The 12,337-nt window shown below is 47.4% G+C and overlaps 1 protein-coding gene across 2 annotated transcripts; it reads right to left on the bottom strand.

Annotated features, from left to right (window-relative positions):
- Positions 1-212: 212 nt before the first annotated feature.
- Positions 213-9,595, bottom strand: NYX (nyctalopin). Of its 2 annotated transcripts, none has more exons than XM_062624814.1 (3): positions 7,601-9,595; positions 7,344-7,494; positions 213-4,055 (listed from the first exon to the last, which is right to left on the bottom strand). In XM_062624814.1, exons 2-3 carry the CDS (start codon positions 7,363-7,365, stop codon positions 2,656-2,658), a joined length of 1,422 nt encoding a protein of 473 aa, XP_062480798.1. In that variant the 5' UTR covers positions 7,366-7,494; positions 7,601-9,595; the 3' UTR covers positions 213-2,655. The 2 variants fall into 2 exon arrangements, with proteins under 2 accessions (XP_062480798.1, XP_062480797.1); XM_062624813.1 differs by having other exon boundaries at positions 7,344-7,419.
- Between the last annotated feature and the right edge of the window lie 2,742 nt (positions 9,596-12,337).

Raw genomic sequence — 12,337 nt, 5'->3', positions numbered from 1 at the left:
CTCTTCAGCACTGGGCTGGACTAGGTTTGAAAAACAGCCTTTTATAATACACAGATGAATTTAGCACTTAAGAAGATTAATGGATTCATAAATAGCCTGGAAATCCAAACTCATTGAATTTAGTTCACAGAACAGGTCAAATAGGCATTTATCAAACCATCTGGCATTCTTCTTCCCTGGGGAAAATACAGATAGCTGAGGAGCCATTGCAACAGGGAGGGTTTGGTTTCCCTTGTACTCAGCCTTCCTCTAGAAATCTCTGGTGCTAATTAGAAAGCAGTAGATCTTTTTGGACAGAGTGCTGCAGACCAAGGCAGGCTGCCTCAAAGCATGTGTCTTGAAGCTGCTGGAGATGCCTCCTTTTTGCAGGCAAAACATCAGCTTCCCTGTTTCTTGCAGAAGCTGCTCCAGTAGGTCAGGAGCACACAGTCATTTTGCGTATGAGCTGATGCTGGTTTCTTCGCAGCTCTTTAACCAACCCTATGGTCTGTGGGACCATCCATAGAGTTGTTTACAAATGTGCTGGGGTGCCAGAGCTGCTTGAGGCCAAGGGCTGAACAGTGTGAACAGACCTGACCCAAGGCACCTTTGCTGAAGGGTTGAGCCCTTTTTGAAGAAGTTTATTCGTTCTCCCAGGCGATCCCAGATGTAAAAAGGCACAGGAGCTGCTAACAAAAGGTCTTCATGCAATAATTCATTACCCACCACTTTTCAGCTGTTCTATGCCCAAAGTCCATCCTCAGCTGATCTGTCCTTTGCATACATTTTTGGGTACTCGCCAGTGTGTGACTGAGGGAGGGGCCAGAGACAAAGACAGCTACTCTCAGTAGGTTTTAGCCGACGTGTTGTCCATACTGAACCATAGCCTTAGCAAAGCATGGGACAAGGTAGCTCCCACTCTGACACTGCTACTCCAGCACCCACAGGGACCAAACTGGGGCAAGAGTGGTCATATTCATGTTGAATTGGTCATGAAAGGAAGGGGTAGAGGTGAGTGGAAAAAAAGGGGGTAGGAAAATGTTTGATGGGGGGTTTAATTTATTTCCATTTTTATTCCTATTTCATGACATTTTAGCAGTAATAAAAGATTGTATATATTCTATCATTTCATATGAACATGTACATCATAGTATAAGCCATGTATAATGATTTGATACAGTTAAAATATCACAAAAGTGTATTTCTATATAGTCACTTATTTTTTAAAGTGTTACTACTTAACACAAATGTAAGTACTATCATGTTCTAAGTTAAAGTGTCTATTCTTTATGCTGCAATAAATAGTGTGCCATTTGCTCTACACCATAAAAAGGACATTCATGTGTGTTAATTTGAGTAGCCTATAAAAAAACTGCCAGAATAATTCAAGGATCTCAAAAATAAAAAGGGGGGGATGAGCAGTTAATTTATTTTTGTGAGCAAAATATCAAAGTATTTTATTAATGTACTTTGACACATAAAGCATGATAATTATTTCTGATCATATTAGCAGCTTTCATCAAAGATTTCAAAGAAAAAAACATGTTAGATGCCATATGGATGAGGCTTTGAGCAACCTGGTCTAGTGTGAGCTGTCCCTGCCCATAACAGGGGGATTGGAGAACTAGATCATAGAATCATAGAGTAGTTAGGGTTGGAAAAGACCTTAAGATCATCTAGTTCCAATCCCCCTGTCATGGGCAGGGACACCTCACACTAAACTATGTCACCCAAGGTCCCTTCCAACCCAAACCATTCTATGATTCTATGATTCTATGAAAGAAAATGATGGCATAGTTGGTTGTACAGCATAATATGACATGCTATATGGTACACGTTAGTGGTGGAAATACAAAATATGTAGCAGGGCGTGGATGCATTTGTCATTGCAATGTTCTGCCCCTCCCTTCATGCCATGAAATAATCTACAAATAAAACATAAAAAAAGTATATTGTTCCTTGAAACAATATACTGAGAAGTAAAACCACATTGAAACAATGTTAGTAAGTAAGCTGTTCAGTTTAAATAGCTTTTCCCCAGAGAAGTATGTGCCCCGTCCCAGCCCTGCCTGGGGCAGGCGCCATCCCCAGATGCTGTTCTCTTGTTCACAAGGGCTAGTGTTGCATCCCTGGATGCTCCTCAAGACAGCCCTGTTCCCCCCACACATGCTGGTGGAAATCAGTTTGCCAGCATCTAGAAGCATCCACTGTGGGTGTGGGTGTCTGTCAGGATATGAAGGGGGGGGGGCTTTTGATGCCTTGTCTTGCTCTTATAAAGCAGACAGTTTGGTCAACTGGAGTTGGCCCAGCAGAATAGAGAGTACCGCACTGCCATCCATACAGACTGCTCTTCCCTCTGCTCCCAGCAGGAGCCATTGCATCTCTCTAAGTGAAACTCAACCTTACAGTTATCCTTTCATTGCTCATCTTCCATACAGCAGTGTGAGTGGGCGGCACTAAGAACCCACAGGACAGGTTTATCACCTGGAGTGTGACCCAGCCTTGAAACAGATCCCACTAGCTCCCAGGAGAATCAGGAGCCAGATCCAACCAACCCAACATGGGAGAGTTTGGATCCAGTTATGTATTGGAGGCTCATAATACAAACTTTTCCCTGATGACTTGAGTAGGTACAGGAACGCTTATGCAGGACCCATGCTTCATGTAGCCCTTGGACTATTTGCATTGCCAAACAATCACTGTAAAAAGGGCTGGAAGGTAAAAAGAGAAGGAGACGACCTCCCTTCTGTCTTTCCCCACCCCAGAAGAAACCCCATCAGTCAGTCCACCCAGCTGTGTGGTGTTACTGTAGACTTCAGTGGTATTTGCCACCTCTTCAGAAAGGCCCATCTGGAGCAAGAGTTTGGAGATAAGGCTGTTGAACTTGCTGTCTGTGGTAGACCAAGGCTCTTCACTTGGGGTCGGGCCTTCAGATGTGACATTTAGCTCAGCCGGGTCAAGACAGTAACCTTCTGGAGATCTCTCATAGAGCACGTCCATTAGGTCAATCCCAGCTACTGAGGAGGGGGAGGCACAGGGAATATCCCTGACAAGCCTGTAATTCTCCATCCACTCCTTCAGCCACTCGATGCGGCAGTCACACTCCCAGGGGTTGCGGAAGAGGTACAGTCGCCCAAGGAAGTACACTGGCTGGAAGACCGAAAAGGGCAGGGTTGTCAGGTTGTTGCTGTTCAAGTGCAACGCAACCAGGCTGGTGAGGTTTTCAAAAGCCCCATCCTCAATGTAGTTGATCCTGTTACGATCCAGGTAGAGTACCTCCAGCTGCCCCAGGTCCCTGAACCAGGTGTTGGAAATGTTCCTAAGAAAATTCCCCCCTAGGTTGAGCATCTTCAGGCACCTGAGGCCATCAAAGGAGTTTTCTGGAAGCTCGCTGATCAAATTGTCATTCAGATACAGGTATTCCATCTTCTGGCAGCCCTGAAAAGCTCGCTCATGAACTACATTTATCTTGTTGTCCTGCAGATTCAGGTATTTCAGTTTGGTCAGGCCCTGCAGGGAGTTATAGGCTACCGCTTCAATCCTGTTTCTCTCCAGGTAAACATGGGTCAGGTTCTCCATGCCCCTGATGGCACCTGGGATCCTCCGGAAGTTGTTCTGGAAGCAGAAGAGCTCCTGTAGAGCAGGCAACTCAATGAAGATCCTGTCAGGGATGTTGAAAAGGTTGCAGTCCGCCAGGTCCAGCTTCACCAGCCTTTTGAGGGCAGTGAAAGTCCGCGTGTGGAGATAGCGAATGTACTCATTGTGGGCCATCTTCAGCTCAGTCAAGCTGGGCAGCCCCTTGAAAGCTCCTGGGGTGATGAAGGAGATATTGTTGTGATTGAGGGACAGGGACTTGAGGGAAGGCAAGGTCCCAAAGGCCCTCTCAGAGAGGAACTTGATGCTGTTTTTATCCAGGTTGATAGAGGAGGCTTCACAAGGGAACTGGGTAGGGATCTGCCCCAGACCGACACGATCGCAGAGGACGGAGCAGCTCCGCTCTTGAGTGCACACGCAGTTGGCAGGGCAGGACCGCACACAGGCCCACACCGCATGGACGTGGGGTACCCAAAGGATCACTGTCAGGGAGGAACATGCCATCCCCATGGAGGGATGGGAGGAGAGAATCAGGATGCAAATATATTAGTCATAACAGGAAAAAAAAAATATGCTATCTTTGCCTCCCTTCTAGCCAGGATAATTCTCACCCTCAGTGCTGACCAGGAAGTTCTCGTGAAAGATTCCTGAAAATCTGCTGGGTTTTTAAACCTTCTAAGGTGTGTGTGTGTGTGTGTGTGTGTGTGTGTGTGTGTGTCACACATCATCTAGAATATCATCCCTCATTAATTTCTCTCCCCAAGAGGTGGACACACCTAGATCTCAGTGTCTCTGTGGTTGGTCTCTCTGCAAGCTGATGGGGACATGGTTTGGCCAGGGAGCAGGCAGAGATGCTTTGAAGGTCAGAAGCTGTGTATGGGTTGCAGTATTTCTGGGTGGGGAAGAGGGGAGGACAGTCTATGCTAGTCTGGCAGTGGGCTGGGGTGATAAGTTAGTTGCTTGGGGCATGTCAAATTCATGCCTTTTGATTCTTTCTTTTCTTGTTCATTCAACCTAACATTTCTCCACCAGAGCCAGGAGCTGGTATGGCACTGCAAGGGGAAATACCAGCTCTCAAGGATGCAGTACAGTGTTTAAAAATACATTCCCGCTGTGTATTGGTAGAACAGCATGAGGAAAAACAAGTTTACAGACATTGTTCAACTGCTTTCTTCATGATGAGGTACTTTGGACCTCCAGCAGTTTTTATTGATTTGCCAGTTCTTGAGACAGTCACCATAGTACCTCAGGCTTGATGGGAGCAGATGCTTTATCCTTTTACCAGCCTGACATGGGACGTGTGTGGCTACTGTGGTTTCTTTTCAAGTTAGTCCCATGCAAGTGGATGTACAATGAAAAAGAGAAGGAGAAAACTCTTGGGGAGAAATCAGAGAAGGATGAAAGGAATGGGAAACATCATCCCCCGTGGACAGGCATTTTTGTGGGGAAAAAACACCCTGTCAGCCAGGCATCTGCAAAATAAACTCATTAGAAAGGAAGAACTGAAGGCAGAGCTCATTTTGTTATTGCTCTCATAGGCACATCCCACCTGCTGCTCAACAAAATGAACAGCCACACCATCAGATTCTCCAGGTAGTCACTAGCAGGAAATGGTGGTATTGCTACTGCCTGGTTTTTCTGCTGAAGTTCATCAGCACCCACACAAGTATAATCCTTTTATACTTTTTTCAGCAAGACATGAGATACCAACAGTTTTACCAACAGCCACTTTATTGCAGCACTGCTGGGATCACATTGCTGCCGCTATGTGCATATCTGGCCCCAGGGGCCAAGGGACAGGCTTTCCCCCACACTCCTGCTGACTGGAGAGGGAACCTTCCAGCAGCTGGGCTGCTTCTCACTGCCAGTTTGCTGCACAATAATTGCCCATTACAGCTGTATTCCCAATAGGCATTTTTATTAAGATAGACATGTGAGGTGATATGCCGGGAAGCATCAGCTTCAGCAAGCATAAAGCTTTTATTTTTGCAGCCCCTAAGGCTTTAATGTACAGACCAACCTGCTGTTTGAACTGCAGTAACTCTGCCCTTTCTCCATTCTGTCTGAAGGCAACATGCACGAAACTATGTTTGACTTTATGCTACCTGTTACTTCTTTAGGGAGTCTTGCAAAACCAGATACTAGGCAGGTCCCCACTAATAGGACATCAACCCAGGAGCTGCCTAGCCTGGTTCTGTTCAAACTAACCTGGCCATTGCATGTAGAAGAGGGATTTAGATACATGGAGTGAGCATTCCAGAAGGAAGCTGTAGGTTCTATTGAAATTCAGGTCCCATCAAGCCTCACCACGCTATTGTGACCTGAGTATTAGCAAAACAGCATCACCTCAAGGATATATGATAGTGAAGGACTCTGGGGGGTGGAAAGGATTTTAGACAGGCTGTCATTTTGTTTGTTTTTATGCTCTTCTCCCTTTTCCTGAGCTCTTATCTACCAGGCACAGCTAACGGAAAGTCTCCTTCAGTCAAGGCTCTGAGCAGACATGTGAAGAGCCTGAGGACTGGAGAGCAGACAACACACTGGCCTCATGCTGCTCTTGCTTCGTGCAGGTTGCCCAGGGGATGCCTCCTTTGCTACCCTATGCATCAGTCTACGCTGTTGCTTGCAAACAGGGGCACTTGTTGTTTTTGCTAAGCCGTTACATAAACTGAAGGGCAGACAGATTAAGGATTTGCCTGTTCCCAAATGCCTAACCACAGGTGACTGTTTGGAAAATGATGGATGCAAGTGTTGCTGCTGGAATGAGAGCCTTGTGTGGGCTCAGGGTGACATCCAGAGGGACATATGTGCATAGGCAGTCCTCTATGTGAGCCTGTCCCAAACAAGCTCAATGTTCAGCTACAGCTACCCCAAGCTCAGACACATCTCTGACCTTCAAAGCAGACCTCCCCTAGCAGCTGTGTACACTGTGTGCAGTGTAAGAACGAGCATGCTGATAATGAAATCCACTCCCTGATTGTCCTTTAATCACTTGATAAAGGAAATGTCTGTACTCAAGCCATATCCAGCCTGTTTTCTTTATACATGAAAGATTTTTCTAAGGCCAAATCTGGGCCTTCTGATAGTGGCATTTCACAGCACACTTCTAAGATCTCTATTTACAAGCGTATCTGTTTACATGGAAAACAAGCACTCAAGGACCATCCAGTGATGAAACATCCCCTTGGAAGTAAGAGCCCCTCAGCACCACAGCCTTTGTGGCAATTTTCCCTCTTTCTCTTGCAAAGGAAGTCAGAAAAAATCCTCCATCTGAACCTCACCAAACCCTCTGGAGAGCTGCTGCTCAGAGCACAGGAGATCACATCTCCTTTGTTGGCCAGATCTCCTCTGACCAGCATAGCTGGAAACATTCCCACCTCTTCCTCTTTACCCCTTCCCCAAAAAGGATGTTCTTTGGTTTTAACACTGTGGTAGCAGACAGGGCAGCAGCTGGAAGATGCCTCCAACTTACTGACACAGAGGGTCTCAAATGAGATGTGTGTTTAAGGAAAAGGGTGAAATACAGCAGTAAGGGAAAAATATTCGATGAAGGCATAAACAACATTCCACCCAGGGATGATCTCTTTTGCTCTTTTAAATACTATGGTAATTCAGTATTTGGAAAGAAAAGTGAGCGACCAAAAAAATGTTTGCAGAGTTTTTAGAAGGGTAAAGAAACAATGATTGCAATAAGTGAGCATTTACCCTACATCTTTCCAAACGACCTGTCTAATCCGTTACTAGGTAATGCCAAATAAGAGTATACTCACCATTTAAAATGATGGCAAACATTACCTTGATTATTCACTAGTGGCATTTCAGGTCTGGAAAGCAAACTTGAAGGATCTAGAAACACACAAGAAGAGCAAATCCAGGTTTCATCCTCTCTCATTTCCCTGCATCATTTTCCCACAATGAGATCTATGTTTAGGAAGGAAGATGATGGGAAAAGCTCCTCTCCCACACACAGTCAAACTGAAGAAGTCCCCAGCACCTTCCTGATGAGTATCTTTCTTCCACCACTGACCTTCTCAGGGAATCCTGCAGCTCTGTAAAACTCCTTTTCAGGTCCTCATCTGCATCCTTTTCACCAGCGGTTCCAAAGGCAGGCTCCTATCATCAGAGATGGGAAAAGATCAGCAACAGTAAGAGACTGGCCATGTCCCCAGGAAATAGGTGCTGGTGCCGAGGACATAACCAGCTTATCATCAAAAACTTGAAACTAAAATTCCCAGCAGAAGTCATTTGGATGCATTGCTTACCTAGCCAGGCAGTGGTTGTGCTCTCCCTCCTGCTCATGAGGCTGCCATTAGCCATACGACTCAGTCTCTGAAAAGTTGGCATTTTTTTTTCTCACAAGCTATCATTTAATGGCAGGAAAATCCTCTGTATCAGAGGGAGATTAGCGGAGATAGAAGAATGTGTCTGTCCTCTAAAGCTCCCAAAGCAAAACAGGGATTGCAGACAAAACCAAACTGATGCTTTCTCCCCTCTGCCAACCTCCTCTCCCCACCCCACCGTTAAAAAAAAAAAAGATAAAATACAGTCCAGAATTGGACTGCTGCCATTCAAACAGCATTGCTGAAAGTATTACTGCACTCCCCATTATGTAATGGTACAGGAGGGTGCAGCCCAAATGGGATTATAACTGGAGGCAAGTGCAGGCTTATGGTTTCCCTTCACTGAACTCTCCAGACACAGCTTTGGTCTCTTTCCCCATACACACTTTCCCAGCCCCAGTGTGGCTCTCATGCTGGTAACAGAATACCAGTATGCTTTGCTTCGCTGGGAGTTGCTCCTGAAGGACAAAGAGTTGCCAACAGCAACAGAAGGGTCAGCAAACACAACACGGGAAGCTTGTGTGGTGGTGTATATGGCCCTGATAATAATGTACTCTGCCCTGTCTATGAGTGTGCTTTGATTGCAGTGCTGCAGCTGGTGTGTGGAAATCATAAGGACAGGTTCTGTATGTGGTGATGTTTTAGCATTCAGGATGTGAATTGGCTTTTAAAGACTTTTCTGACAGAATGATGATGGTTTCTTTGGAAAGTGGGGGCTGGATGAGTTATCTCAGCCTCCCATGCCTTAGGTAATTGCATTCACCATGTCAGAGGAAAAAAATAGCTCTACTCTTTATTTCTAAGTGAGTTATTCTGCTCTTTTTTTTTTTCTTTCCAGGAAATGGAATACCTGATGAATTTATGCTTGATACAGAAGGAAAGATTCAGCTGGGAACCAGCCTGCTGCTGCTCAGCTCTACCTGCAGATAAAAGCACCCAGCTACATCAGGTTTGACTTGCTTTGGTTTTTCCTCAGTCTTCAGACATCTGTCTGGCAGCTCAGGAAATCTGTGTCCATCTAAACAGCAGGTGAGCAGGCTGGTGCTGGGGACAGGCTGGAGGGCAGGGGTTGACCCATATAGCACTGATTTTATCTGAAGGACACCTTTCTCCACCACCCTGTTATACCAACCCCCCAGCCTTGCGCTTCTGTGTTTTGCACCACGCTGCTTTGCACAGAGGAGGAAAGAGATTTGCAAAGCCACACACAGGCATGTTGCTGCTTCCACCATGGAGCTGAAGCTTCTGGAGCAGACAACAGAGGGGGGCAGAAGTAGGACTGTCTGGTGATCACCAGTCTTGGGGCAGCTCATGTTCCCCTGAAGGTCCTGGTTCCCATGGGAATACTGGGAAGCCACAACCTGTCTGATCACAGAAAGCTTATCAGTGACCTTTGGTCCATGAAGAAAACTAGAGGGGAGGAGGTGAAACTGTTTCCCCAACATTTGCCAGAGCCCTGGCAGTGGTACCATAAATTTTGTCTCTCCCCAGGTGCACAAGGTGGAGGCAGTCAGCAAGGATGGTAAGTGGGACTCAGGGACAATTTGGCATGTGATCAGTCAGCATCAACCAAGGGACTAGACCTGCTGTTTCATTCACACAGCAGTACTAAATCTGCTCATCAGAAGCAAGAAGGGGCTGATCTGCACCAAGACACCTGATTTCTGCTGAGACTGTGGGGCTCTGCTGTGCCTAACTGCTCTTCTATGAGCAAAGTAAGGGAATGGTGGGGATGGGACATGAAGAGCCACTGAGCCCCAGAAAATGTGCTGCAGAGCTACCTCCTCCAGGGGGGCAGCTTGTGGGACCTGACAAAACACATCCCCTTAAGGAGAGCACTGGAAACCTCTGCTATGTACAACAGGTGAGAGGGGACACTGGTGGGACAGGCACTGGGGGGGCTTGTTAAACTGTATGCACCTCTGCAGTCACTTTGGGAGTGGGGCTACAGTGACAGTAGCTGCCTGTTGCTAAATGAGCAGCTGTGGTGCTGTTAGCAATGCTGATGAAGCTGGCTCCTGCTGAAGCCACAGGAAGGTGGGCAGGGAACACCTCTCAGAGAGTTACTGCAACAGGCAGCCTCACCGCAGACCAGTACAGATATAATTAGCTCCTGCAGGAGCTTCTGAGCAGCTCTGCCATCCACATCCCACATCCATAGCTCAGTGGCTGCAGCTGGCCTGGCAAATGAGCCTGGCTACCCTCCAGTCTTTTCTACTGCTGTCTGGAGGTAGGAAAGGCTGAAACAGCCCATGTCCTGCCCCATCATGAGCCCTCCTCAGCCAGCCTCTGCTCCAGGCATACCTGGAGCTCCTGACTGGCCAGCAGCAGCAGCTGTAAGGCTTTCAGCAATGTATCTCTGTGCATCACCTATGGGCAGGATCCTCATGTACCTTCAGACCACAGCACAGAGAGATGAAGCTTTCAGCATATGCACTGGGGAGGAGGGGGGAAGTCTGGAGGGGCTGGTGGTCATACACACTGAGGTCACACTTTCTGGGTCGGGGATCACCACCCTTCAAGCGGCTTCAGCAGAGTGCTTCAGGAGCACCAAGCTCACCATTCACTGTCTCCCATGAACTTCTGCCAGCTCTTGCAGCTCCTGATTCGTTTCCTGATAACCCTTCATTCTGAAAGGGTATGACCACATGAGAAATGCCTGGTAAGGAGAAGTTTCTAGTCTTCTTAAGTAGAAAAACTTATCTCCCAGATGGTGCATAAAGACCAGCATTTATTCTTAAAAATACAAACTTGGGCCTTAAACCACACCTCAGCATTTTTAGAACATGACTCACAGCTGGTTAATGCTGAGGTTTGAGCATAATGCACATGCTCAGTGCTGGGAAGCTGTTGTGGCTGCCAGGCTGGAAGTAGACTCAGAAGATACAGACCTGGCTGCTGTGGCTCTGAGCTGTTATTTTTTTGGCCACCAAGGGCTCTTCCTCATGACCTGTCCTGCCCTTTTTAATCTCTGGGAACTCAGAGAAGCCAGAGGTTAACATAGCAGCGAATCTGAGCTCAGCAGCAGGGCTATGCTGCTACTGGAAAATAAATAAATAAATAAATTAGATGTTTATATCTGATCTTCCACCTAAAGAATTTGGAGAATTCAACCCTGACCAGAGGAACCTGCTCTGCTCCAGCAGTGCAGGCTGGAGACATAATCCTTGGCATGGCTTCATGAGCTGGCAGTGAGGACAAGCCTGCCTTGCAGGGCAAGCCTGTGCAAACTCCGTGCAAGATTGCTTCTAACAACCCATTTCTTCATGGACAGGGGCATTTCAGGTGACAGTTGGTTAGGAATGTGAACACTGATAGTATTTAAAATGATCGCTGGGGACCACTTCTTGCAGTGGGTCGGCTGTATAATAATATATTCCCTTTATTTTCAAAGGCTGGCTAAAAGATGGTGGGACTCATCTCACCTAACTCAGGGTGAAAGAGGTCTCATCTCACCTACTTCAGACACCTACCTGTGGGCACCATAATGCGCCTCAGGAGGGCCCATTTTCTCTGACAGAAGATGACAAGACAGCTGGGGGCATGCAGCTTTGAGGACACCTTCACACCACTAAACATCAGCATTGGGTTAGCTGGATCCCAAGTATTGCACATCTGGGTGCTTCCAGCCAGATGCTGCCCTCCTCAGAGCAGTGAAGAGGCAGAGCGGCTTGCCTGACTCCAGTGGCTGAAAATCTTCACTCCCCTGTTTTTATCTCTAATAGCTGTGCTTGCATTCATGGGACAATTGACAGGGGGTGAGGTCCCTGCACCACAGGGCACCTGAGCCCCTCCACCTGACCCAGGCTTTGGTTTCCTGAGCTTCTGTAATAGTGGCCGCAGCTCGGTGCATAATTCCCCTCTTCTCACAGCAACAGCTGTCTCACATGTCTGAGCCTTTCCTGTGCATGTAATGGCTGGGGTGACCTTTGAAGTCGCTGCCTCAGCGTTTCTCAACAGGACTTCTGTTGTCAGCTCTTCCCCATGGGACTTGGGCTGCGTGTAGGGTGGTCACCCAGCCAGCTGCCCCGCTGCACACACTGCTCCGGATGCTGTAGGTTTGGGGCAGTGAGAAAATGTCCTCTGCACCGGGAGCTGCTGTGCTGTGAGCAGACGGGACGGACCAGCACGGCCATGCTGGGGTTTGCAACTTCAGCACAGCCTGTGCCGCCGCCAGAAATAGTGCTTGGTACACACGTATGTTGCTGCTTCCAGGAGACGCAGAAGCAGCTGAGGAGCCAAACAGAACTTCAAGAGCAAAGAGCTGAGAGCCTTTCCCGTGCTTAGAAGAGAAGACAGCTTTTCTTCTGCAGGCAGGGGTTTGGGTTTTGCCTGGACTGAGGGCCCCATGCTTTGCTCAGGCATTAAAGTCGAGGACTTTGAGAGTACCTGTAGGTGTTACATGGGGGGATCTCCCCTGGGTG

Source organism: Pezoporus occidentalis, unplaced genomic scaffold, assembly GCF_034315485.1.
Source record: "Pezoporus occidentalis ecotype Australia unplaced genomic scaffold, CSIRO_AGI_Poc_V1 ctg272, whole genome shotgun sequence".
Classification (NCBI taxonomy): domain Eukaryota; kingdom Metazoa; phylum Chordata; class Aves; order Psittaciformes; family Psittacidae; genus Pezoporus; species Pezoporus occidentalis.
This window is presented reverse-complemented; position numbering and strand designations above follow the sequence as displayed.

Bases quoted from the DNA above. Each gene is read 5' to 3' on its own strand.
- NYX (XM_062624814.1), bottom strand. From the start codon at position 7,365: ATGTTTGCCATCATTTTAAATG. The intron at 4,056-7,343 runs GTGAGTATACTC...CCTCCCTGACAG, and splicing joins GTTTGCCATCATTTTAAATG to TGATCCTTTGGGTACCCCAC.